The 27,275-nt window shown below is 45.3% G+C and overlaps 1 protein-coding gene across 1 annotated transcript in view; it reads right to left on the bottom strand.

Moving 5' to 3' along the window:
- Positions 1 to 2,142: 2,142 nt before the first annotated feature.
- Dera (deoxyribose-phosphate aldolase (putative)) overlaps positions 2,143 to 27,275 on the bottom strand; it is an 83,296-nt gene continuing 58,163 nt past the window's right edge. Inside the window, exons 7-9 of the mRNA NM_172733.1 lie at positions 9,710 to 9,822; positions 3,132 to 3,281; positions 2,143 to 2,899 (exon numbers count right to left, since the gene is read on the bottom strand). Of these exons, the coding sequence (NP_766321.1) occupies positions 2,843 to 2,899; positions 3,132 to 3,281; positions 9,710 to 9,822 (320 nt within the window). The 3' untranslated portion in view covers positions 2,143 to 2,842. The remainder of the gene's footprint in view (positions 2,900 to 3,131; positions 3,282 to 9,709; positions 9,823 to 27,275) is intronic.

Below are 27,275 nucleotides of genomic sequence, written 5' to 3'. Positions count from 1 at the left end.
AAACTGAATCTTTTCACACAGAACATGGCAGTCATTCCCACCCTGGGTAAAACAGCTCTTCCCAGTACTCGGAAGTACACAGATCTCCTTATAGGAAAACATGGTCACCTTAGAAATGACCTGTTCCTGTGTTTTATAGCAACGGCCGTCAGCTAGGACCCTTTACAGTCATCTGTGCAGCATGTCGATAAGCAGTCAGGTAAGAAGGGCCAAGCATGTCTCATGAAGAGTCCCAAAGTCCTTAGGACAAATTGTCCCTCAAAATATAACATTATTTACCTCTGGACCAGGCCATACTCAGCAGCTTCAGAGAGGGTTGAGAGACACACCAGTCTTAGTTTCCTGCATGCATCACAATTGTCCACAGGGGTCAGTTCCAGTGGATGCCTCATATAAATTAAAATTGAAGATAATGATGCCCGCTCACTTGATCAACTAAAATGACCAGCTGGGTTTAATGGGAGGAAAACAGAAACCCCACTGAAATTAGAATAGTTCTGAAGGTGATGGGTGTAATTATTTTCCATAATGATTCTTCTCCAAAGGTGACTGACCACTGTGCTAGCGAGCACCAGGGCCGGGTGGAACATTACGAATCTGGATGCAGCACTCAGAGCTAAGGCACAAGCCAGGCGTCACCACTCCGCCTCGGTGCTGGGGGAAGCAGGCCTTCTTTTCTGCTCTTGTGTTAGTTGTTTCCTTTAGTTAGTGAGGTGCTTTGAGGGAATTGCTTAATTGACTCCCGAGAGGCAAATTCTAATTTAGATCGGTACAAAGTGTTTTCTCTTTCTAGCCATAAAACATTTTCTTGGATTTGTTCTAATTATCCTTGGGGGTGACATGGTCTTGGGTCTGAAAGCTCTGTTATGTCATCTGCCCTCACCCCTTCCCTTCACAGAGGCAGACACAGGGCAAAGGATGCATACAGACTGGACTGAGGTCCTAGAGAGAAGCAGAGGCTGGGCTGGGCAGCAGTGCAGGAGAGATGAACAAGACTGACCAAAGCCGGTGTGCTTCTGCTCGTGACACCAGCAGAGGTATTCAGAGGAGGGAGGGAGGGAGGTGAGGAAGGGAAAGAAGAGGAAGGGGAGGGAAGGAAGGAGAGAGAGACAGAGAGACTCAATGAAAAGGCTCCTTTTCCAAGGCTCAGGTTCTGCAGGTGGTAGAGATGTCAGCAAGCTGACAAAAGCTGGAGGGAAGAAGGAGTCACAGAGCAAAGGGACATGCAGAACATGAAGCCAGGCACATGTCACAGCTGTTTGTGGGTTCCTAGCTGCATGAAGGTGACCCTCAAAAGTAACTGCCGACGCAGCAGGATTCCCATCTAGCTTGCTGATAACCTGGTTGCTTATTTTTGGAGTCCTGGGTATCAAAGTCCAAGGCTTCTCTCACAGGCCACACAAGCGTGCCATCCCTAGACTGTGGCTACTTCTCCAAGCTTGGCCTTCCCTGTGTATGTGCACACAGTGTGTATATGTGCATATGTGTGTGGGGGAAGCGGAGGTCAGCCATTGTGTCCTTCCTTAGATGCAGTCTGACTGATTTTTAGACAAGAGCCTGTGACTCACTGCAAAGAAAGATGCCTGGCCACGGCTGGAGTTACAGGCAGATGCCACCACATGCCCAGTTTTTATTTTTCTTCATTAAAAGAAATAATTTAAAGAGATAAAGACAACAAAGACCACCAAGCCAGGCAGAGTGATGCTCCCAAGCTGGGCAGGAGGTCCTCCCAAGCCAGGTAGGAAGTATTCCCAAGCCAGGCAGGAGGTACTCCCAAGCCAGGCAGGAGGTCCTCCCAAGCCAGGTAGGAAGTACTCCCAAGCCAGGCAGGAGGTCCTTCCAAGCCAGGCAGAAGGTCCTCCCAAGCCAGGCAGGAGGTGCTCCCAAGCCAGGCAGGAGATGCTCCCAGAATTTTTTTTTTTTTCATTTTTTGAGACAGGATTTCTCTGTAGACCAGGCTGGCCTTGATCCCATAGTGATCCACCTGGCTCTACACCTGAACTCCGGAGTTAAAGATGTATACCAACACTAGCAACACCTCCTCCTGCTGGAAGGATTTTTTAAGTTCCAGCCCATACCACCCACCCCCAGGGCACCGCCGAAAATAAACAAAATAAATAAATAAGCACAGAGATTTTTTGTATTTAAAAATTCAGCGATATCCACATTTTCTTGCAACAACATCACAATCTCATTAGCAAAACAATTACTAAATGTTTAGTATAGCACAGAGAGTCAGGTGGACACCCGGGGCAGGGCTCCACATTGGTAGGCAGCACAGGGGGGCAGAGTATCCTCTTGCTATAGCACCCATTCTCATTTTTATCACAGTTTTAAGTGTATTTATTATGTGTCAGAGGTAGGGGACACGAATGTGTGAATGTCAGAGGCCAGCCTTTGGAGCCGGCTCTCCCCGTCCACCCTGTGGTTGCTCAGAGCTGAACAGGTGTGCCAGGTTTGGTAGCAAGCACCCTTCCCTCCACAGCCCTGCCTGCCCTAGGATCTCAGGTCTCAGGCAACTTAACTTCACTGTACGTTCAGAATTTTCTGCAGTACAGGCTACTAGAAACATTTTATTCTGAGTTTTTTTCAGAGGGAATCTTCACAAAATTAATAAATGTAGACCTCCTGGTAACGAAGACCATTTCAACCTTTCCTGATCTGAATCCACATTTAGATTCAGCTGGTTTGTTTCCCTTTATTGTTTTGAGTTGATTTCAGGGGAGATTTTAATGGGGAAAGTCAGTTAGCTGTTCCAAAATTACATAACCTTAGCAATTATGCAAAAACATTTTTTTTTGAACAATTTGTTGCAAGATGCTTTTCTGGGTTGGCTGCTGACCTAAGACATCGGAAGATCATGATAAGCCGCGTAGCGTCCAGTCACGTGATGGTAAATCTGTGAGGAAAGCCAGTTTCGTTAATTAATAATTAAGCAAGCATACACATTAAGTAGTAATTACACTATTGCACAATAGTAACTTCCCTCCGTACTGCGTTAGTACGCCTTTCAGCAGAATTTACACCTGATCTATATAACTGATGCAGCTTCCCTTGCAGGAGGTGGAGACTCGCTCAGTTCTGATGTGGTCAGCCTCCACTCCTTCCAAGGACAGTGTGTCTTCACTCACCTGTCTCTCGATGTCTGAGAGCAGAGAACTGGCCCCTATCCGGAAGAGGTCAGGCGTCAGCCACTCATCTCCTAGTTCCTCCTTGACCAGGGAGAGCCACGCCAGGGACTCCTTTGCAGTGCGGATGCCTCCGGCAGGCTTGAAGCCCACCTAAGGAGGAAAGAAGAGCAGCCACTGTCACCAGGCCAATTTCAAAAGTGTCCCCACGAAGTGTCTTGAGTCACCCTTTCCTTCTTAGACTTTTTCACCTCAGCAAAGGGAGGGGCCTATTTCAGCAGAGCCTTACCTGAGCAAACTTCAAAATAACTTTTCCAAGACAAATGGGAACTGGGCCACTGCTTCTGAAGGGGCAAGAATGAGGGTGCATGTCACACCATAAACCTCCACTGTCTAGGCTAAATCTGAAGAAGCCAAGGGAAGTGTCAATAGATAAAATACACCACGGGTGTCCATCCAGTCTACACTGATCCAGTGAGCCTTCACCTGTCTACACTGATCCAGTGAGCCTTCACCTGTCTACACTGATCCAGTGAGCCTTCACCTGTCTACACTGATCCAGTGAGCCTTCACCTGTCTACACTGATCCAGTGAGCCTTCACCTGTCTACACTGATCCAGTGAGCCTTCACCTGTCTACACTGATCCAGTGAGCCTTGACCTGGAGGTGCAAAGTACGTGAGTACTTAAGATGGGATCCGTGTGGCCACAAGGTCAACCTAATCAAACTGGCAGCCGTCAGCAGAAAGAACTGACAGTTGCTTCAGAGGTGCAGGCTTCTTCTCTGAGGCTGTACCATGAGGCATGGAGTTCTATAGAGCAGGCCAACCATTAGTGCAAGCATGGGAGAAGGTATATGGGGATGGTCATAAGCCAGCCCAATTCATGGCTGTGAGTGATCTTGAACCCATGCTTTTTCATAGGACGTGCATTCAGTTCTCAGCACTCATGTTGAGGGGCTCTAGCTCCAGGGGTACTGGAGCCCTTTTCTGGCTTCCTCAGGCACCCACACATACAGGATGCATACAGACACACAGGTATGTATGCACACATGCACACATAAATCCTTTAAGAAAAACAGAAAGACATAGCCGAAATCAGCCAATTTAAGTTGCTTCTACATTATGTCTGATATCCATTAGAAAAGAACTGGTTATCAGGCTCCTGTCGGCATGCACTTCTTGACATCCACAATAGTGTCTGGGTTTGGTAACTGTACTGGCTAGTTTTGTGTTAACTTGACACAGCTGGAGTTATCACAGAAAGGAGCTTCAGTTGGGGAGATGCCTCCACGAGATCAAGCTATGGGGCATTTTCTCAATTAGTGATCAAGGGGGGAGGGCCCCTTGTGGGTGGGACCAACCCTGGGCTGGTAGTCTTGGTTCTATAAGAGAGCAGGCTGAGCAAGCCAGTGAAGGCAAGCCAGTAAAGAACATCCCTCCATGGCCTCTGCATCAGCTCCTGCTTCCTGACCTACTTGAGTTCCAGTCCTGACATCCTTTGGTGATGAACAGCAATGTGGAAGTGTAAGCCGAATAAACCCTTTCCTCCCCAAGTGCTTCTTGGTCATGATGTTTGTGTAGGAATAGAAACCCTGACTAAGACAAATTGGTACCAGCATAGTGGGGTATCCTGTGACAACCTGGCCATGTTTTGGGGAGGACTGTGGAAGGACTTTGGAACTTTGGGCCAGAAGATCCATTCGTTGTTAAGAGCTCTGTCAGATGTTGTGAAGGAGCTTGGAAGATATTGTTGAGAACAGTGCAGAAAATGGAGGCCTGGCTTGTGAAATTTCAGAGGGAAAATTAAAGACTTACTTCAGGGCCATTGCTATTTTGGATTGTGAAGATTCTGTGGTTCTGGTTAGCTGGGGCTGAAGAATCAGCTGTGATTAACAAGATACCAGAACTGCTAAAGCAAAAACTTGGCATTACTGGGACTACTGATGCTGGTTAGCTGGAGCTAAGAAATTAGTGGTGATTAAGAAGAGACCAGCATCATTGAAGTGACATCTTCTGGGAAGTGTTTTTTGAGAGCACAGAGGCTGTGTTCCAGAGATAACCAAGGTTGTCCCTCGTGCTACAGTGGGACTTGGTAATGTGTAAAAGTCACTCAGGTGGTACTGGTTTTGAAGGCATGAAGGGGTCATGCAAAGCAGCTGAGACTCGGCACTGTGAGAGGCCAGGGAAGGCCATTGGTGAAGGTGCAGCCTCAGTTGCAATTGATGTCTCAGGACTGAAGGGGTCATGCAAAGGATTTGAGCTTAGCACCATGAAGAGAGCCTATGAGAGGCTATTGTTAAAGCCAAGTTACAGTGGAAGACAGCAGCATTTTGGAGATGCCAGTACCATGAGATGACCACCAAGAACAGCAGCAGCAGTACAGAGGTACAAGTGGCTGGAGCCTAGAAGACAATGTGTGTGCTACAAAGGGCATGGCTGGAGAAGTGACCCAAGCCCTTGGAGGAGGCCAGAAGATCGTGAGTTGGATCCCAGACATTGGATGGTTGGAGACTGAATTTTGCTTTTGATTGTGACTATGCCCTGATATTTTTCCCTCTTGAAGGAAGTTTTTTAGTGAAGCCCACAGTTAAGAGATTTTGAATTTTAAAGTACTTTGTATTTTAAAAGATACTGGATATTGTAAAGGGATTGAACTTTTAATATGTAAAGACTGTGGAACTTTTAAAGTTATTTAGATCGTGGGGATGAATAAGAACTAAGGGTTGAGGCTTACTAGTGATGTTTTTGTGTGTCAAGTTGACAAGGGGTCAATTGTACTGGCTATTTTTGTGTCAACTTGACACAGGCTGGAGTTATCACAGAGAAAGGAGCTTCCGTTGGGGAAGTGCCTCCATGAGATCCAACTGTGGGACATTTTCTCAATTAGTGATCAAGGGGGAAGGGCCCCTTATGGGTGGTGCCACCTCTGGGCTCGTAGTCCTGGGTTCTATAAGAGAGCAAGCTGAGCAAGCCAGGGGAAGCAAGCCAGTAAAGAACATCTCTCCATGGTCTCTGCATCAGCTCCTGCTTCCTGACCTACTTGAGTTCCAGTCCTGACATCCTTTGGTGATGAACAGCAATGTGGAAGTATAAACTGAATAAACCCTTTCCTCCCCAACTTGTTTCTTGGTCATGATGTTTGTGCAGGAATAGAAACCCTGACTAAGACACTAACTGTGTTATAGGATGAATCCCAGGTAGGACAGTTTCTGGATGGCCTTTCCTTCAGTCTCTCCTCTACACTTTATCTTTATATTTGCTCCTGTGAATATTTTGTTCTCCTTCTAAGAAGGACCGAAGCACTCACACTTTGGTTTTCCTTCTTCTTGAGCTTCATGTGGTCTGTGAATTGTATCTTGAGTATTTGGAGCTTTTGGGCTAATATTCACTTATCAGTAAGTGCATAACATGTGTGTTCTTTTTGTTCTTTCACTCGGGATGGTATTTTCTAGTTCCATCCAATTGCCCTGCAAGAGCCTTACAAATACAGAGACAGGTGCTCTCGGCGAACCATTGGACTGAGCATGGGGTCCCTAATAGAGGAGTTAGAGAAAGGACTGAAGGAGTTGAAGGGGTTTGCAACCCCATAGGAGGTACCACAATATCAACCAACCAGACCCCGCAGAACCCCCAGGGACTAAGCCATCAACCAAGGAGTACACATGGCTCTATCTGCATATATGTAGCAGAGGATGGCCTTGTCAGACATCAATGGGATGAGAGGTCCTTGGTCATATGAAGGCTGGATAGATGTCCCAGTGTAGAGGAATGGAGGGCGGGGAGGTGGGAGTGGGTGGGTGGGTGGAGGAACACCCTCAGAGAAGCAGGGGGAGGGGGGATGGGATAGGGGGTTTCCCTGGGGGCAGGGGGTGGGACTGGGAAGGGGGATAACATTTGAAATGTAAGTAAAGAAAATATCCAAGAAAAAGCAAAAGAAAAGAACAGGTCCCATGTATAGTAATCTCATGATGCCCTGGATTCGCCTGTCCTAGGAGTATAACCATCCAAAAGAGTGGACAAATCTATACCCACAAGCTGCCAAGCCACACTGGGGCTTTCTTCAGATAGATCACACAAGCAGGAGGCACCACGAATAGCATGGAGAAAGGAGCCAAGGAAGCAACAGGGAGCCTCCCTGTGAACTTGACCACTGCCGCAGAGCAACCAGAAGCCTCCCTATGAATCTGACCACTGTCCCGGAGCAGTGTCACGAATGGAGCGAAGTGGTTCCCTGCCTCAGTAACACACAGACAGCTAGCTCAGCAGTAGGGCACTTGTAGCCATTGTTGAGGAATGGCAAACAACCAAATCGCATGAAGCCTTGAGCCGACAGCAGCACACGTGGCGACAGAGGAGACTTTCTGCAGGTTGGGCAGTCCTCCTAAGAGATTTTCTATAAACATATTCCAGTGTCAACAACCCTGTTCAGTTATGTTTTCAGAAAGAAGTTCTTATAGAAGTTAATATTGTTTAAGGGAGAGAATATAGAAAGCATAAATCTGTGATGAACTCAGTCATGAAATATTAAACTGTAGCTTCTCAGGGGCAGCGCCAAGTGCAGACTGGGAAGGTGGGCTTTTGTCCCATACCACAGGGCTTGCATCAGTGAAGGAGGAAGAAGCACAGTACACTGCCTCTTAGCCTTGCTGTCAACAACTTAAAGGCCATGCCTGGCTCCCAGGTGTATAAACAGGTTCTCCTTGCTAGGTATCGAATGTTACAAAGCAAACTGGATGTGTCCTGGGCTTGGTCTTGTCTTAACATTAAGGGGGGCAAGAACAACCATAAAGAAAGTATATAAAGACAAGCCAAATAGCTCTCCCAACTCCAGCCTGGACCACTAGCTCTTGCCTTGCTCTCTGATGCCTGTTTTGTGCTGTCTGAAAGCTGTCCTGGGAAGGGACATGACGTTTACACCTGAGAATAACCACAGGTCAGCATCGCCCATGATCACCCACTCAAGAACTATTCCTTTAGTTCCCAAAAATATGCTTTACCTCTAAGACGCTCGTGAAAACACATGGACGCCGAGGGAATCTTGCAGCCCCATGGCCGCTAAGGCTGAGCCTGGGAACCCACGTGCATAGCCAGCTGAATATCTGATTTTGACATCCTTAGGCCAACGCTTTATCAGAAACCTTCTGTGACCCAGCAGAAATAGCTTGTGAAACGACCTCAGCAAGGAGTCCCATGGGCCTAACTGGTGGTGACAGTTACAACTGAAGGGGAAAGATGAATCTCTCCTTACACAGCTTCTCTTTGAAACCAAACCAAACCAACAATAACAGGAACACATTCAGTAAATTGACAGATCCGTATCAATGCTGAAGACCACCAAGTAGCATGCAGGTGGGATCAGTGTCCTCTGCGGATAAATTCTAGGAGAGATTTCCTCTCACAAGGAGCACATTCCATGGCAGTCTCTAATTCCAAAATAATTCTAAGCTGTAGTCACTTATAGAGTCATAAAGACATTCTGTCCACAGGTAAAACATTAAAGGTCTGCTTGAGGGGAGGTCTAGGTGTCAGAAATCAAGATATTGGTTTTTAAAAGATGCCCCTCATGAAGGGAAGTCTCATTATATTAAATGCATGTACACACACACACACACACACACACACACACACACACACACATGCATGCACACATAGACACCTATTCAACTATGAAAAAAATTTCTTAGATAATTTGTGACTAGGCAAGCAACTTGAAGTGAAAAATCCAAATTCTGTTTTTAAGAAACACCTCGTATGCATTTTTCCTTTTTACTTCGTACGATTCAAAAAATCCTGTGTTATTCTTCGAAAAGCTGACAAAAGGTAGCATATACCCTCCTCAGCTCGACACTCTTCCAAACAGCACGTCCACCTTCCATAAAACACACACACACACAAAAATGGATATTTAATTCAAGAGCTATAGGACGGAAGCTAGCTTTTCCCTGCTGTTACGCGGCATTTCATTATTCTGTTTAATAAGTTCATCTCCTCGAGAATTTTCTCTTCACCTCATATTATTAAAAGTAATAAGTTTTTCTGGACCGGGGGTTTCCCAACAGAAAAACCAATTTACGTGTGTCCTTCAATAATGACAGGAGAAGATGATTTCCCATTATCCTGCCTACTTTTCCTATCGCCACCACAGCTTATCATTCAATAAATGTTACTCCACGATTCTTTCCATTCCGGGAGGAAGTTAAATCTCTATATTAACCTGTTTTCGCCAGCCAACGCCTTGCCAGAAAACCTCTGTGTTGCTGCACAATTAGTTCCTTAAAGAAGGCATTTAGGAACCTCTCGTCAGTGCTGAAACTGTCTTCAGTTAATAAAAGGACACAGAGTGAGTTTACCTCTTGATCACACAGTGCGCCCACACTCACACTCACACTCACTATGTTAATCGCATGCCTTCCCCCATTGAGTTGTTCTTTTGTAATGAAAGATAAATTAAACATTTATCTTAATAAAGGCGACTCATCCACACCTTCGGCATAGGGAGCCAGTTATCCTGTGAGCTGTGAGGAGGGTTATAAATAGCATCCTCTTCACTTTGAAGGAAGGTTTGCTGGCAACAACTTACCTTGTTTCCAGTTTTCCAGAAGAAATCTCTAATGGCCCGCAGCATCACGATGGCGACTGGGAAGGTGGCGTTTACTGTTTCCTTTCCAGTAGAGGTCTTAATAAAATCTGATCCTAAGACAAAAGCAAGGAAAAATCCCAGGTTAATTAGAACTTACTTTTTACACTTAAGTCACTGAAGGAAATGAGTTGTGTGCAACACGCCCCCCCCAAGCCCCCAACCCTCTCCCCCACCATGGAATACTTTTGTTTTTTGGTAATTATGTGAAAATACTAAAATGAAAAGCTCCCTTTAAAATAACTGTTTCTATGTAAAAGCCAGAAGAAAGGGAGAAGACCTGTAAATTGCTGTCTTCTGGGCACACACAGCCACGGCAATTATACCCCTCAGCAGCAGAAGCTGTCACGCCCAGGCCTGTACAAGACTGAGCCCTCATTCCTCAGTTACGAATGAGACTCAACTCTTCCTGCTAAACTTCTTGCTGCTGGTCAGTTCTGGGGAGGGGGCAGTCATTGTCGTTGGTTTAACACCCATGGCTGAGCCCAGCAGGCACCGAGGGACAGTTCTAAACCCAAAGTTACATGACCCTGGTCAAAACTTATGGGTCACAAACAAACCTGGAAGACACTAACGTATGAAAGGGAGGAGCACATGGTTGACAGAGGGTATAGGGCAAGAAGCAGGTAATAGAAGGGTGGGTGGGGTTTAGGAGGTAGGCGGGGTATAGGGATGGTGGGCAGGGTTTAGGAGGTAGGCAGGGCATAGGAAGGTGGGTGGGGTATAGGAAGGGTAGAGAAGAGTAATAATACATCACACACTTGTATAAAATGAAAAAAAAATCTGTAAGAATTTTGTCTTTCACCACCAGATAAATTAAATTAGTCACTCGATGGATTCTCATAGACTCTGGTACTCTTGCCTCTATATTTCACAGCTAATTAAAATCAAGTTGGTTTGTTTAATGCATAACAATTTTATGCCCTGTGCTCACTACCATGTATCCTGACACGTCCCACGGCACTGTGGCTTCGTCACTCCCGCTCGCTCACTCACTCACACTCGGAGGAGAGCACACACACAGCACAGGTGTGACAGCCCCAGAACTGTCACCGGCTGACTTCTGTTGCATTAACGAAGCAGCAGACCTCCCACACAGATGAGGATTTCACAAAAGATAGGGACCCTTTCATAGCTGGCAGATGTTTTCCACAACTCCCTTCTCTTGAGTCTTAAACCTGTTTGTGTAGTTTCCAGGAACAGCAGGAGACACATGATAACAGCAGCAGGGATCAGCACCCCAGTGCACCATGGGGGTCAGGAGCATAGCAGAGCCTCAGCACTGTTACCAGGCACCGATACAAGAATGATCTTCAAAGAGGCCACTGAGACATGGAGAAGCTAAGTAGCTCTTCTGAAGTCACATGGTACAAAGTCTGTCTGTCTCACTCTGTTTCTATCTCTCTGTTTCTGTCTCTGTCTGTCTCTGTCTCTCTCCCCCTCCCTCCCTCTCTCCCTTTCTCTATGGGTGTGTGTGAGTCATTTCAGCTAAAGCAGTTTACCTTAGTTTATCTGTTAGAATTGTCCCATTTATCTGGGGCCACACAGCAAGTCAAAACGGAAACACCTTCCTTCAGGTGGTACCTAGCCCAGCAGTGCTCAAAATCCAACTCATCCATGCACAGTATAGGACCACCATATATGGCTAGAGAAGAAAGTTCTGGGTGCTACTTCCTAGAAGGGTGAAAACCAATCACGATGCTGTATACTGTATCACACACACACACACACACACACACACACACACACACACCACACAAACACACATACACATTTAAAAAACTAGAGTGTGAGCTCTGAATGCTTTCATTCACCAGGAGACAAATGACTGAATACATATATTCACACAGATCTGAATATCCCAAGGAGTATGACTACTGAAATGTCACATGGTGATTCTATGTTTATTTGTCTCATCTTAACTGAATTGCATTTTTAGATGAAAGAGACCCATGTTCTGGATTCCCAACAAAGACCAACTGACTCAGACTTTGACAAAAACACACATACACTTGGGTGCAAGTTTCCAGCTCTGTCCAAGGAATCTGTGCAACAATGCTTACAATTAATTAGAGTCTCTCCAAGTCTATCGAAGAAATGTGGGCCAGAACATGAAAGACAACCTAAATCTTCCCTTATAGTTGTTTTGAAAAGATACTTCCAGGGCTATTCTGTACCCTGGAAGACTCACTTAGACACGCCTTTATTATACATGCTGGGAAATGTCCAAGCAAATGTTCGCTCTTCCCTCCAAAGCCATGGCAACCCTGGAGTATGACAGCAAGGGTTGGGAGTCAGCCTGGTGTCCAGCTCTGGCTTACACGGTAGCCATGCCACTTCAATCTTCCTCCTTTCTAGAATGGGTCTGAAAACCCCTACTGCTTCAGAGAGTTACACGAGGCATCAGAAGGGATAATATATGTAAAAGCTCCCAAGTCCCTCAAGGACTACACACACACAAACGAAGCAGAGGCCTTAGGTAGGGCCTCTGTGGTAGCATCTGGGCAGTGGCCCCCAATCTCTCTAAGCAGCAGAGATTATGGGTCATTCTGAAGGGAGAACAGAAAACCAGAATGCCACGAGAAATTTAGACAGGAAAGAGAGTGTTCATGAGGGTTTGGAGGTCACAAAGACTCTTGGGAATTGTGTCTGGGAAGCCTAAGGAAGGCTGAATTCCAAAGTAACTGCCTGATGTTTCTGGTGAAAGAAATCTCGAGGCAGAATAACATGCAGAGTGTGGCAGGGCTCTTGCTCACTGTGCTGACTCCGATCTGCAGGGAGAAGGGAAGAAGAAAGAACAGTGGGGAGATAAGGAGCAAGGTACAGTGTTGGCAATGAAGGAGCCCTTCACTTCAACCTTCCAGCCTTTATTGTGGATTTCTTATAAACATTCATTAGGAGCTCAGTGTGTGTGTGTGTGTGTGTTTAAGACTCTCCTTTTAATAGATATATTTAGACCATTAACATTTAAAATGATCACTGATTCTGTTGGATTAATATCTACCATGTTATATCTCTTCCATCTGTTACATTTTTGTTTAATTTTCATACCCCCTTTTGGGTCTTCTCTGACTTCTTTGAAGATTCTACATGATTCCATTTCATTTCCTCTCATCATACCAATGATACTTCTCTCATATCCTATTTAGAGACTGCCCCAGAGTAGTAAATACTCACTTCATCCCAGCCCGTCTTCAAATAACACGACACTACTATGCCTTTGCCTTTTAATAAAGAGGTCCTAAATTGTTTCTTCTGTCTGTCAAAGTCCTGCTGTTGCTCATGAGTTTGGAGTTTCCCCCTAAAGGCCTTCCTTAAACACCTCCTGTGAGGAAGATGATCTAGCACTGCCTCCCTCGGCTTCTGCTCAAGATCAGAGAAGAGGGACAGCACCACTGTTACAGAGCTCCACTGTGAAGAACTTCTTTCCCTCACTCATTGCTGACCTGATTTCTGATGAGAAGTGTGCTGAGGTCATTTCCTGTCTGTTGGGGTCATTTCCTTTGTCTGCTGAGGTCATTTCCTTTGTCTGTTGGGGTCATTTCCTTTGTCTGTTGGGGGTCATTTCCTTTGTCTGTTGGGGTTATTTCCTTTGTCTGTTGGGGTCATTTCCTTTGTCTGTTGGGGTCATTTCCTTTGTCTGTTGGGGTCATTTCCTTTGTCTGTTGGGGCCATTTCCTTTGTCTGTTGAGGTCATTTCCTTTGTCTGTGGGGTCATTTCCTTTGGCTTGGGTAGGTAATATGTTTTCTTTCTCTGGCTTTAGTTTTTCAAGGTTCCCTGCTGCCTTTGATTTTCTCCTATTTGTATATGCCATGACTAGGAACAATTTTCTTTGTCAGTCTCTAGTTTTCTTAAATCTGTGATTTATGGCCTGTCCTTAATTTTGGAACATTTCTAGCCATTATATTCCCTCTATACAGTTCCTCCCTTTCCCTATCCTCTTTCTCTTTCTGATACTGGAATTACACCAGCATTATAACTTCTGAAGTTCTCCCCACGTTTTTGGAGCTTTTGTCTTTCCTAAGGACTCTGTCTCTTTACATTTTAGTCTCAGAAGCATCCATCAATCTATTGTCACAGTCACATGGAAAAGCAAGATCTGGAAGTATTAAGGGCCATGCTAGGTCCTTCCTTCCTAGACATCAGGTGTGAACTGAAATTAGAATGCATAACGCATATGGTATATACAAGGAATACTGTGGAATATGTCAGATAGATACGATGGTCAGAAAGAACTGCAAAGTTTGAATTAATCCCTTCAACTAGATTGATGCAGGGGCGATGCATGGGCGCCATTTGTGACAGACGAAACTGGAAGATAGGGTCTGTGGGAGAGCCTGGCCATCAGACATAATCTCTGAAAGCAGAGGTGGCACTGCCTCCACGTAAGTAAGCTGTTAGGGGACACAGTGATTATATAAACGTATGTTTTAGGTGATGCTACTATTGGCCTAGGGACAACTCCGCATATGTGAAGCCCAGGGTTTCATCAAAGCTTCTGTTATGTTTCTTACATTAAATCACTATAGAGGGTTTTGAACCTGCAAACATCTGGCTTCTGTCCTGAGGGCAGCATGAGGTCTGATCACATGACTCCAGGGTTTTTAGCTGCTGCATTTACTGTCTGTCATGGAAATCAGGAAGAAGAATGACAGAGAATCACACAGCATACAGTTCAGGCATTTAGGAACTGGCTTTCATTAGATTTCAGGAAGAAAAAAAAATCAAGATTTGATTACACCGAATATTTTAGAAAATACATCCTGTCAGTGCTTTCCCACTGCCGAAGAACACTGGACTCGCCAGTGAGACTAGGGAGCCACACTTTAGTTTCATTTCTCGTTTTAATATTATTTCTCCTGCCCTTTGCTAAACAAAACTACCTCAGAGAAATACATGCTGCTTTCAGAATCATCAAAAGCCCTAAACACAATCAACTCTCCTCAGAGCACATGTGAACCCAGTCACAGCCAACCCACCTCAGAATGGGTGTGAACCCAGCCACAGCCAACTGTACCTCAGAGCACCGTGAACCCAGCCACAGTCAACCCACCTCAGAGTGAGTGTGAACCCAGCCACAGCCAAACCTACCTCAGTGTGAGTTTAAACCCAGCCACAGCCAACCCTACCTCAGAGTGAGTGTGAACCCAGCCACAGCCAACTGTACCTCAGAGCACTGTGAACCCAGCCACAGCCAACCCACTTGAGAGTGAGTGTGAACCCAGTCACAGCCAAACCTACCTCAGTGTGAGTTTAAACCCAGCCACAGCCAACCCTTCCTCAGAGCTAGTGTAAACCTAGCCATAGCCAACTCTACTTCAGAGCGTGTATGAATCTGGCCAACCAGACCTCCCTCATGCTGAGTTTAGGAGCCAGAACCTTAAGAGAAAATACCTCCCCATCAGCATAAGCTATCCTACAGCTGGTCCACAAGTTTAATGACATGAGCTAATGCCAACACTAGGTGGGAAAGGCCTGAGACGGTCAGGAGTGGTCCAATCAATGGACCAGTGCTCAACTGTGAGTAGCTGAAATTAAAATTAATAATAAATACACTGCTTTACATAAAACTGTATTTCTTATTTTCCTCATTTGGCACCTTTAGCTCAGCTCTCTTCTTGTGGTCTAAGGCTACTCAGAGCTTTCCTGCAGCCTGTAATTACAAGTCTCCATGGTACTGTTTCATTAAAAACTTCCATTAAACAACAGCTGCCCCTGTATATGGTCTTCTAATCAATTTGGTCAAAGACAATGACTTCTAATCAGCTGTTGATAAAAATAGAAGATGAAATTTTAATTCTAATAGATTAACCACAAACTCAAGACAGTCTTCAAAATCCATCTAACTCGACCCTCCAGTGGATTTAATGACTATTCAGCAACTCATTACTAAATAGAACAAGACGAACATTTTCCAGTTCATTAAAGAAATGTACTATGTATTTTTGCATTGTCCTCATGATTCGTTACAGGGAGTCTTAATTACAAGATAATGGATAATGGTTATTAAATGCAGACTGCAGTAATGAAGCCCTATTCATTTGCGAGCCTCAGAGACTGCAAAGGGAGGAAAATAAAATTACTAGCTTCAAAAGATTAACGGATCAAATTATTATTCAATTTTCAAAATCTCATTCAGACTTCATAGAAACAAGAAGAGATTAAAAACTAGTATTAAGACCAAAGTAGTACATTTACAAAAATAATATCTTAGGGCTATTGCTGCATAATAAGCTTCAGATGTGATTATTTTTTAAAGTATAACTAACAATGGGAAAACATACATTTTTATTTCCTGAACAAATCTTATTTATGATCCAGGCAGTTTCTAGTAAGACCTGAAAGCCTGGGTGCCCATGGAAAATGTGCTTCAATGCACAAAGGGGAACACAATGGGAGCTGTTATTAACAATGTGTGCTTTACTAATGAAAAATAGGGTTTAAATTCGACTACTGCCGGAGAACGCCTGTCCCTAAGCGAAGTCGCATGGACCCTACAATAAGAGCCGCTGAGCACGCTGTTCATTAGCTTTGTGCTTCCTGTGACTCCCTGAGAAGTTACCCATTAGAGGTAGTGGGAAAGGTTTTTTTTTTTTAATGGTGATTTTTTAACACTAATTTACACTTACAATCCACAATGAGATACTTTTTAAAATAAACAGGATGTATAAAAGTATGAGGCACCAGATTAAAACCTATTAGACTCGTTTGTTCCATATGAGCTTAAAAATAATTTAGGGTGAGAGATAAAGATCCAATTTCATGGTTGAAAAATGTCTAAAGAAGGAAGTTGGACGCAGCAGTGGAATGCAAATCTTCAATCTAAGAACAGTCGTTCCACCAAGATGTGGGCACGTGATCCATAGAATGTCTTCCCGTGGGAGAAAAGGGGAAATGTCTGGAGAGACAGACAGACAGACAGATGGATGGACAGATGGATGGACAGATGGACAGACGGACAGGCAGGCAGGCTGGATGGCAGGCAGAAAGGGAGAAGGTCGAGGAGAAGAGAAAGGGGGCGGAAGAAAGGGAGGTGAGGGTCTTTTCTCTCTCTCTCTCTCTCTCTCTCTCTCTCTCTCTCTCTCTCTCTCTCTCTCTCTCTCTCTCTCTCTCTCTCTCTGTCTGTCTCTGTCTCTGCAGACACAGCACTGATAGTGCTTTCCCCTGTGTCCAGTCCATCGTATGAGTGAGGCAGCACCGTAAGAAGTCAGGCATAGCCAGACAGAATGGGAACCAGAAGGCAACTACAATGTCAGGGTTTGAAATGTCTCTAAGACACCAAGGGTGTGCTTGGCTCATGGAAACCACATGCCTTGAAGTTGGTCTCCTCCAAATAAAGATGAAGATGTGGTCACAAAGAATAATACAAGACAGCGTGATTCAAAACAGATTGTTCTTGGTAACTGGCAGTAGTGTTGTGGGGAGATGGAGCCGTACCAGCAGCAGTCTGGATGGGCTCGTGGCTCAGAGGGTCAAGTGACTGCCTAGCATGGGTGATCAGCAGCACTACACCCGGCCAGGCTCACACCTGCAGCTCCAGCATTCGGGAAGTGAGCCAGGAGCATCATGGGAAGGCCCTCTCTGACTTCACAGCCATTCTGGCTAACATGAAATCTCAGTATCCTGCCCCACATGGGGGTGGGGGCTTTCAGTGATAGCTTTATACTCCAGAAGTTCCTTTTAATTTAAAATATTTTGTTTAAAATAAATTTTAGAACTGTGACTATACTGGAAACTAGTGAGTGACCAATGCAAGTAAAGTCTGCTGCTGCCTAAATCCTAAGAGTGGACGTCGGCTGCGTAAGTCCTTAGAGTGGACGTCGGCTGCGTAAGTCCTTAGAGTGGACGTCGGCTGCGTAAGTCCTTAGAGTGGACGTCGGCTGCGTAAGTCCTAAGAGTGAACGTCGGCTGCATAAGTCCTAGGAGGGACATCAGCTGCGGAATCTTGTAAACACACTAAGCTTTATTGTCGTGGCTGGTTTGCAAATTTCAAAACAGACAAGCTTTACTTAACTCAAGTAGCCAGTGTGATTTGTTCAGCATTTTGAACTATGAATCACAATAGTGAATGTCTGGGGTCTTAAACTTTTCTGTACATAGTCTCTATTGTTATATATTGTTAGTTGTCCAGAAAATAGGTGTGAAAATCTACAAAGAATTTCCAAACTAAAATGTTGGAGTCCCCACCCACCCACCCCCAGCCCCCATTTTAGGGTCTCGCCCTCTCCTTGCCCTCTCCTGTGTGAGGCTGAGGAAGGAGAGCCATGGGGACATCTGGGACAAGAACAAAGGCCCTGCCATAGGCACCGAGTGGACTACAACAAAACGGTGAGGTCACAGGGACGAAAGAGGAGACAATGGAAACTAACTGCAGAGCCAGACGTGGTTACACAGCCCTGTGATCCTCACACTCAGGAGGCTGAGGCAGGAGGACTGCATGTTTGAGGCTACTCTGAGTTAGGTAGTGTGAGAACCAGCTGAAGAGAGAGGGAAGGAAGGAGGGACCGAGGAAGAGCTGGGGTGTATCCACTATCTGACAAAGGAGACGCACACACAGTGATGAGCTATATAGTTATCTGATCTCACATTTTAAACTGTATCTCGTATTCTCTGAAATTTCCTACTGATTCCAAATAGGACACCCAGAATGCAGGCCTCCTCCCTAATCACTGTATGAGGGACGTCAATGCATACAGTTTTTAACGCTATCCCTGGTTGTTGGGATAGTCAACGAAACAACCTTCAAAGTCAGGCATTCAACTACCCGCAGCATTACCATAGAGCAAGAAACTTCAACACGATTCGTAAGTCCTTAGAGTGGAGTCCTGGGAGGGACATCAGCTGAGTAATCTTGTAAACACACTAAGCTTTATTGTCATGGCTGGTTTACAATTGTCACTCCCAGGAAAAGACCTGTCAGGAGGGTGTCAACAGTGGGGGCTTCCTACTGGCCAGAGACAGTCAACCTGTGACAGTCAACATTGGTCACAGAACCTGTCAGAGCCAGCTCAAGACAGATGGCTGCGAGTCCCCTAGCACTCTTCTGTGGCCCAAAGGGCCACCTTGTCTCAGGCAATAGCGCCACATCTAGGGTTATTTGAAATGAGTTCATCCACGCTGACACGTGAAGTGAGTGTAAAATCCACGGGGCTGGGAGAATTTAGTACAAAAAAAAATACTGAAATTTTTTCTCAAAAAACGTTAAAATTGATTGCACACTAAAATAAGACTGGGGATTGGGTCAGAAGCTTCTTTTCACTGAAATTTTGGTTGTTTGAAATAAATTTCAGAACTGTAATAATACTGGAAAAAATAAAATAAAGTCTCATAATTCCTATTTGCCCTTTCTTTTCATTTGATTAATGGCACAACAGAAAACACACATTGCAATAGCTCTCTCTGTTAAACAGGACTAGCCTAAGGCTTCAGTGAGTCTCCTAAGTGAGTTCCATGAGCAAAGCTCCTTAGGCAGGTTCCGAAGTTTCCTCTCTCTGCAGGCTAAGAATTTGCTACTACGGTAGGCCAACACCCTTTAAATGTTGGTTTAAAATTGGTCAGAGGGGTGGAGAGAGGCATCGGTGGTCAAAGTGTGGGCAGCACGATTGTGAGGTCTGGAGTTCAAACCCCTAGCAACGCTGAAGAAGTGCAGTTGCATGTGGTCAGCTCACCTGTTAGTCCGGCTCCAAAGGCAGAGACTGGGGAATGTCCAGAGCAAGCCAGCTAGCTACACTAGCCACACATGGGCGCTCTGGTTTGACTGAGAGACCCTGGCTCAGTGGATAAGATGGAAAAGTAATAGAGGATGGGAGAGACCCTGGCCTTCAGATGTGTGTGCTCACGACGCATGCCTACCTACCCACATACAAAACCATGCAGACATATGGTACTGGAAAAGGAAACCAAGCATAATAAAATATAGGAGTCAATAAAAATTTGCATCAACAAAAGGTTTCTGAATGTCGACAGATTTCTATATGTTCACAAAAGTGAATTATAATAAGTTGTGTAATGAAGCTACAGTATTCCCAGCAGTGTGCGCCTGCAGTGCATCATGGAACTTCACTGCAGCCTCAGGTCTGAACACACAATATGTGCACTTTGCACTGTGCATGGAGTTGCACCACAAAATGCCAACAAACACTTCCCAGGAGACCCTGGCTTAGCCTGGAGGCTGCTGGCCTTAGAACCCTGGTGGTTTTGCTGCTGGCATCAAAGTTTCTGCTCTTAATATACAGATCATGGCTTAATGACAGAAAACAAAGACTTTACATATTCTTTCTGCCTTCATTACTAGCATGTAACTGTCAACTTAGCATATCTTTACATTACAGTGTTTTAGTGTTTTATTTTAAAAGCTGTTTTGGATGATGACCTGGGATTCACTTAAAAAAAAAAAAAAAAAAGAACAAGTGAATTTTAGCTTGGGATTAGGACAGAATTTCCAAGTATTTCTGAAATGGATGTAAACAGCTTTCTGCAATTTCATAAAATCAAAACATCATCCACTCTGAAAACAGAGTAGAATACTGTCTTAGTCAGGATTTCTAGTCCTGCACAAACATCATGACCAAGAAGCAAGTTGGGGAGGAAAGGGTTTATTCAGCTTACACTTCCACATTGCTGTTCATCACCAAAGGAAGTCAGGACTGGAACTCAAGCAGGTCAGGAAGCAGGAGCTGATGCAGAGGCCATGGAGGGATGTTCCTTACTGGCTTGCTTCCCCTGGCTTGCTCAGCCTGTTCTCTTATAGAACCAAGACTACCAGCCCAGGGATGGTCCCACCCACAAGGAGCCTTTCCCCCTTGATCACTAATTGAGAAAATGCCTTACAGCTGGATCTCATGGAGGCATTTCCTCAAGGGAGGATCCTTTCTCTGTGATAACTCAAGCTGTATCAAGTTGACACAAAACTAGCCAGTACAAATACTCTTATGTCCTACAGTGTCAACTAATTCAGGGGAGAATTGATTCTTTATGTAGAAATGAACACATCTATATAGTTAATACACAAATGTATTAAACAAATTATAAACCATGTAGACCAAATGTTGTTTTATAAAACAAATTTTTAACTGTTGTGTGCAGTGACCACAGAGCCCTGTGTCAGATTCCCTTGGAACTAGAGTTACAGGAGTATGAGCTGTCCAGCATAGGTGCTGGGAATTGAACTCAGGTCCTCTGAAAATACAGTGTATGCTCTTAACTGCTGTGCCATCTCACCAGACCATCTTCTTTTTTGAAAACTTACTTTGTATGCCTGTCTCTCTCTCTCTCTCTGTGTGTGTGTGTGTGTGTGTGTGTGTGTGTAGGTTGGTGGATAACGTTGAGAGCTATTTGTCTCTTCCCACCATGGGTTCCCAGACCAGGAGCCCACGCTGTGTGTGTGGCAAGATGTATACGCCCTCAGCCATCTTGCTAGCCCCATGAGACACTTCTTTACAGATCTCTGCTCTATCAGCAGATGGCCTGACTCAAGTTATATACATTGTCTTTTCCCTTGTAATAACCACATAGGTTAGATAGAACCTTTATCTGTCTCTGTCATATTATCTTTTTTTTTCCCCAAAGAGCTCACAGCATTACAGGGAAGAGGCAACAAGAGTCACAGTGATTAGATCAGTACCCCCTGGTTGTAAGGAAAGGCCTGGGTACCCACAGTTTTATTATACAGGTGCAAGAGTCTGGATGACATGGAAGCGTTGGGTGCTGGAGAGATGGTTCAGTAGTTAAGTACTCCCTGGAGAGATGGTTCAGTAGTTAAGTACTCCCTGGAGAGATGGTTCAGTGGTTAAGTACTCCCTGGAGAGATGGTTCAGTGGTTAAGTACTCCCTGGAAAGATGGTTCAGTAGTTAAGTACTCTCTGGAGAGATGGTTCAGTAGTTAAGTACTCCCTGGAGAGATGGTTCAGTGGTTAAGTACTCCCTGGAGAGAAGGTTCAGTAGTTAAGTACTCTCTGGAGAGATGGTTCAGTAGTTAAGTACTCCCTGGAGAGATGGTTCAGTGGTTAAGTACTCTCTGGAGAGATGGTTCAGTGGTTAAGTACTCCCTAGAGAGATGGTTCAGTGGTTAAGTACTCCCTGGAGAGATGGTTCAGTGGTTAAGTACTCCCTGGAGAAATGGTTCAGTGGTTAAGTACTCCCTGGAGAGATGGTTCAGTGGTTAAGTACTCCCTGGAGAGATGGTTCAGTGGTTAAGTACTCTCTGGAGAGATGGTTCAGTGGTTAAGTACTCTCTGGAGAGATGATTCAGTAGTTAAGTACTCCCTGGAGAGATGGTTCAGTGATTAAGTACTCCCTGGAGAGATGGTTCAGTGGTTAAGTACTCTCTGGAGAGATGATTCAGTAGTTAAGTACTCCCTGGAGAGATGGTTCAGTGGTTAAGTACTCCCTGGAGAGATGGTTCAGTGGTTAAGTACTCTCTGGAGAGATGGTTCAGTGGTTAAGTACTCCCTGGAGAGATGGTTCAGTAGTTAAGTACTCCACTGCTCTTCTGGAGGACCTGAGTTATGTTCTCAGCACCTGTATCTTGTCACTCACAACTGCCTGTTAACGTCAACTCCAAGGGAGCTGATGCTGTCTTCTGGCTGGGACGGGACCTACACTCATATGTACCCCTATAAAAACAAATGACTAACAAGAGAAACATTCTTTAAAAACCACAAAGTGTTCTGCACAATCAGAGAATAAAAGCACTGATCGACATACACCAAATTACAGCGAGCAAAGCACCGGTGTCAGCATGCTTTGTCGCTGGCCATCCCTCCAGCTGAGCCTCCAGCTCTGAGGACTCACTGGATCAGGCGATGTCCCCACCGATAAGATGACTCTGAAGACATCTTAAAATGATAAGACTATACCCGGCATAAGCTTTCTCTGCCCTCATGTTTGTGGTGAGGGGAGAGGGAGAGGGAACCGCCATGCTAGGTAGAAAACTCACTCGGTTATCACTATGCTTCGGCGGAGAAGAGTGAGAGAGAAGTGCCTTTTAACAAACTAACAAGCAGGGTGTGCGTTAGACAGCTGAACTTCATTTTGATTGTGCTTGCGACTGTCACGAGCGAGTTTGGAATGTATAGTATATATTAACATTAAAAGTCAGGTATGCTTGTGTGGAATCTATTAACTCCAGAGAAAATTACTCAAATTGAAGGAATAGCTGCTTAAAATGGATTTAGAAATACATTTTACTGAACAAAGCCAGCTGGAAAATTAGGCTACTTTATCAGGATTAGAAAGTGCTATGAATTTTAAACACAAAGCTTTTAAAAACAATGCACTACATATTTGAGATTATCATACCTCAATGTCATCATAAATCTTTTTTCCCCCAACAATTGATGATGAGTCTGGAGAGTTGCTTTGCGCAGTGGCCTGCCTTTCACAAAGGAAGCTGTGTTAAATTTTCTGTGGGGAGCTTTATCTCCGGGCGATGGCTCTGAGGCACCTAGAGAACTTGTCGGCCTCCCATTAGCAGATCTGGAGATGGGTGACGCCTGCAGAGCTCTCAGTGTAAAGCCTTTACTGTACAGAGCTCCCCGGTGGCCATCTGCTGCGGGGACTGTTCACCAGCCACTCACAGAGACAATGCTAATCCCAAGTTATTTTCAAGTCAGAATCATGTCTCTTACCCTACGGCTCATCACAACCCCCTTTTATCTGCATTCCTGCCCACTCAGCTACCACCAGCGACTATGGTTCTCCAAAAGTGGGGCTGGCAGATAAAGAAAGAAGGGGAAGGGCTCTGAAAACCTCACCTAGTGGATGAGTGCAACCAGCAAAGGTCACCTGAAGCTTGAGACAGTGTGTCAGGTGGATCATTCACAATTCCTGAAGACAGGGCCAGAGACAGGGCCTCAAGGTTAGCTCCCAGCAGCCAAGCCGAGGAATTCACAGCCACCTGTAACTCAGCTCCAGCGGATGCAATACTCCCTTCTTTTCAAGCCTCCAGTTAATTTCTGATATGTATTTAATATTGTGAAAACTACCTGTAAGGACTGCTGTTGAACGCAGGCATTATCTCTCCCGCTAAGGTGCATGTATTCAGAGAGTACGTTTTGTGCACTTAAGTGACATTATGCAATATCAAGACCCGAAGGGCATACACAGAGGACTTAAACATGTAAAACCCAGTGAAGAAATAGCAACTCAATTGTTACATTTATTATTGAGATGGGAAGCAAGATTTGCAGTGATAGACCCATAAAGGAAAAAAGGCACTTGGGGTGACAGACAAGCAGTAATGTCCCCACATCTGGAAGCCACAGACTTGCTCTTCACTCACAAAAGGCCTTGAGTGGGTTTTGTTTTTTTTTTTTTAATCTAATGCCTGGGAACTAATGATTAAAAGCTTTTTTAAACATGAAAATCTGATGAGCATCAAAGATGGCTCTGATGAGCATTAGAAGATGGACAGAGGTTCCATTGTGAGCTGTGCTGTGTGGCTGGCTCAGTCAGCGAGGTGCTCACAGGCAGGCACAGGGACCCAAGGCTCATCCCTGAGCACCCACACTGACAAGTAAGATAGGTGGAGGCCCGCACCTACAGGTCAGCGCTGAGACAGCAGAGACAGGCAGAGCGATCACTGAGGCCCACTGGAGCCAGCCTAGCAGACCTGGGAAGATGCAGGTAGAAAATGAGAGACTGCCACACGAGAACATGGTGGGAATGACTGAGGAAGATACTCGAGGTTTACTTGTGGCCTTCACACAAACGCATGGCCTCACAGATGCATGTATACTCATCAACACACACACACACACACACACACACACACACACACACACACACGTACACACAAGCACACACCTGGGGTCTGCACAGTCCGAGATATGAATTCCACCTAATAATATTTGACTGTTTCAACAAGCATCTCCAGCCTTAGCTAGCTCTGACAGTGGTGACCAAGATTTATCAACACAAAGGGTCATATATGTAGGAGTAGCACACCATGCGCGTCTTCTGAGAGCTACTTCAGAGCCAAGCTTTACCTGAGCGTGTTCCACATCTATCACTAAGTCCTGTAGGTACCTCGGCCGTCATCACTGATGAAGATGCAAACATCCCCAGACACTGCAGCTGAACAACAATGCATCCTTGTCATGAGATTCGAACAGAGGCTTTTTTAATGCAGCACCCAGGCTTTTTAATACCACGGTTCTTTCCGTTCCGTAAGCCAGATAACTCACTGTTCTGTAGAAATGTTCTCTGCTGTATGGACTCTGCCCCTATTCCCCACTTCCCTGTCAGAACTCTACCTGGGCCAGTCCAACTGCCATTGCTGTGGCTCTCCCCCAGTTGTGAGCATACACACAGGATTAGAACTATGGCAGCTCACCTACCAGCATGGGAGAATTTCCTACAGAGTTAGAGCATTGCCACACCCGACACGGCAAAGCACCAGTGACTGCCCCATCTCCAGGCTAGCTCTGAAGCTGCTGTGGTCAGGATCTGTGTCACACCAAACCCTGAGAGACTGTCTACTGGACCGTCCACTTTTCTTCTGCAGATCTGGAAGTTCAGTGACTCTACATCTATTCACTTTCAATGGGTGTCACCTTCTGTGACTGTATTCACACATACCACGCACAAGCACACACACAAGCACACATGTCCTGTTCTGCCTCACTCATGCCTAGGCAGGCCCCCAACTCTCCACTCTGTCTTCACTGGGAAATCATAGAAGCAGCACGGTCCAACTAAATATACTGTGGAAGGAAATGCTGGTACGTGGATGTGAGAGCGCTAACATGGTATTGGGGAAAAAAGAACAGGTAGAAGCCAAGTGCAGCAGGACCTCACAGGAACTGCTGAAGAGTCAAGGAGGGACATTTCCACATCCCTGTCTGGACAGCTCCTCCAGGACAACAGGGACTCTGTCTCTTTTTGGGCAGCTCCTCCAGAAACACAGAGCAGCTGATGAAGAGAGAAAATGGAGGAACGGTGTGCATTCAAGTCTGCAGATGCCAAGTGAGGAGCTACTAGACCAGAAAGAGCTGAGAGACAAGGACACCTCACACTGGAGGCTAGTGATGACTCACCATCCTGCTGTGACACACAAGGGGCCCAGGGACAGGATAACCTTAGTGATAACTCACAGGGAGACTCTAAATGGGTCACATGGGGAGGGCTTCCATCAATACTATATAAGCCAAGAAAGATGGACTTGGAAAAACTAATATCCCATGTCTTCCTTCACACATAGTATATCCCATGTCTTCCTTCACACATAGTATATCCCATGTCTTCCTTCACACATAGTATATCCCATGTCTTCCTTCACACATAGTATCTAGACTTGAATTTAGACACCTGTGTGTACATGCGTGCTCACATGTGCGTGTTATGTGTGTCCATGCATGCATGTGTGTGTCTGTCTGTCTGTGTGTGTATGCACGCATGTGTATGTCTGTATGAGTGCTTGCACTGTGTGCACATGTGTCTGTCTCTATGTGTGTGCAAGTGTGTATGTGCATGTGTGTGTACGCATATACTTGTATATATGTGTGCTCAGGACCTGAAAGTAGAGGGGGCACTGAAAGGAAGAAAGGTTTTGGGAGAGATCTATCATCTATCAAACATGCATATGACAGCAGGAGGAACTTGGGGAGAGGAACTAGAAAGAGAGGGAGACAGGACAGTAATGATGGAGAGGATAAAGTGTCACCAGGTACACCAGCTTAAAACGCGAATGGCCATAAGGGACACAACTTCCTGACCTACATTCCATACGTCCAGCTGTGCACTTCCGTAAGCATGAGCTTTTGTTTAATTACTTTATTAAATAAATATTCAGCATCCATTATGGAACAAGCCCTACTTGAAAAGCTTTATACATAACCTGAAAGACCTTCAAACAACAACAAAAGCAGTCCTGGGCCACTCTGGGGCTCTACCAGGGCCATCTTCCTAGAAAAGTCTGTAAGCAGCCAAGGGGAAAGTCTCATTTTAAGATTGAAGTAGTCAAGAGGAAATTCCAGGTTTGGGGACAGTTCAGGACCACCTCTGCCTTGCTAGCAGGATTTGTGGAGAGCTGTTACATCCTGAGTCATGTACTTCACTATGATCAGTAAGCCTCTGGCCCTGGCTGGAGACAAGTGAGGGACACTGTGCCAGGCCATGAAGAGCTGGAAAGGAGGAGTCAGGAGCCACTGTCGAGACTCCATGGCAGGTTTCTGATCCACCAGGGCCAGCAGGAGTTCCTGACTGAAGAGGGCTGGGGTGGCCACACAACCAGGCCTGCTCACGTAGAGACCACAGTTCTGACTCTGCATTCATGATCCAGTCAATGGAACTGAACAAACCTGGGGTATATCATTTCTGTTCTCCTTTTCCTAACATTACCAGACTGTGGTCACTGCAAGGATAAATGATGTCTGTTGCTGATGTGAAGAAGGGGCAGGAAGGGGCAGAACCTAGGCTCTCCACTTAACAGATTTTGGTTTTATGAGACAGGTCTCCAACTGTAACAAAGGTTGACCCAGAGCTAATTATTACAGCCCAGATTGACCT

The sequence above is a fragment of the Mus musculus genome, chromosome 6 (assembly GCF_000001635.26).
Source record: "Mus musculus strain C57BL/6J chromosome 6, GRCm38.p6 C57BL/6J".
Lineage (NCBI taxonomy): Eukaryota > Metazoa > Chordata > Mammalia > Rodentia > Muridae > Mus > Mus musculus.
This window is presented reverse-complemented; position numbering and strand designations above follow the sequence as displayed.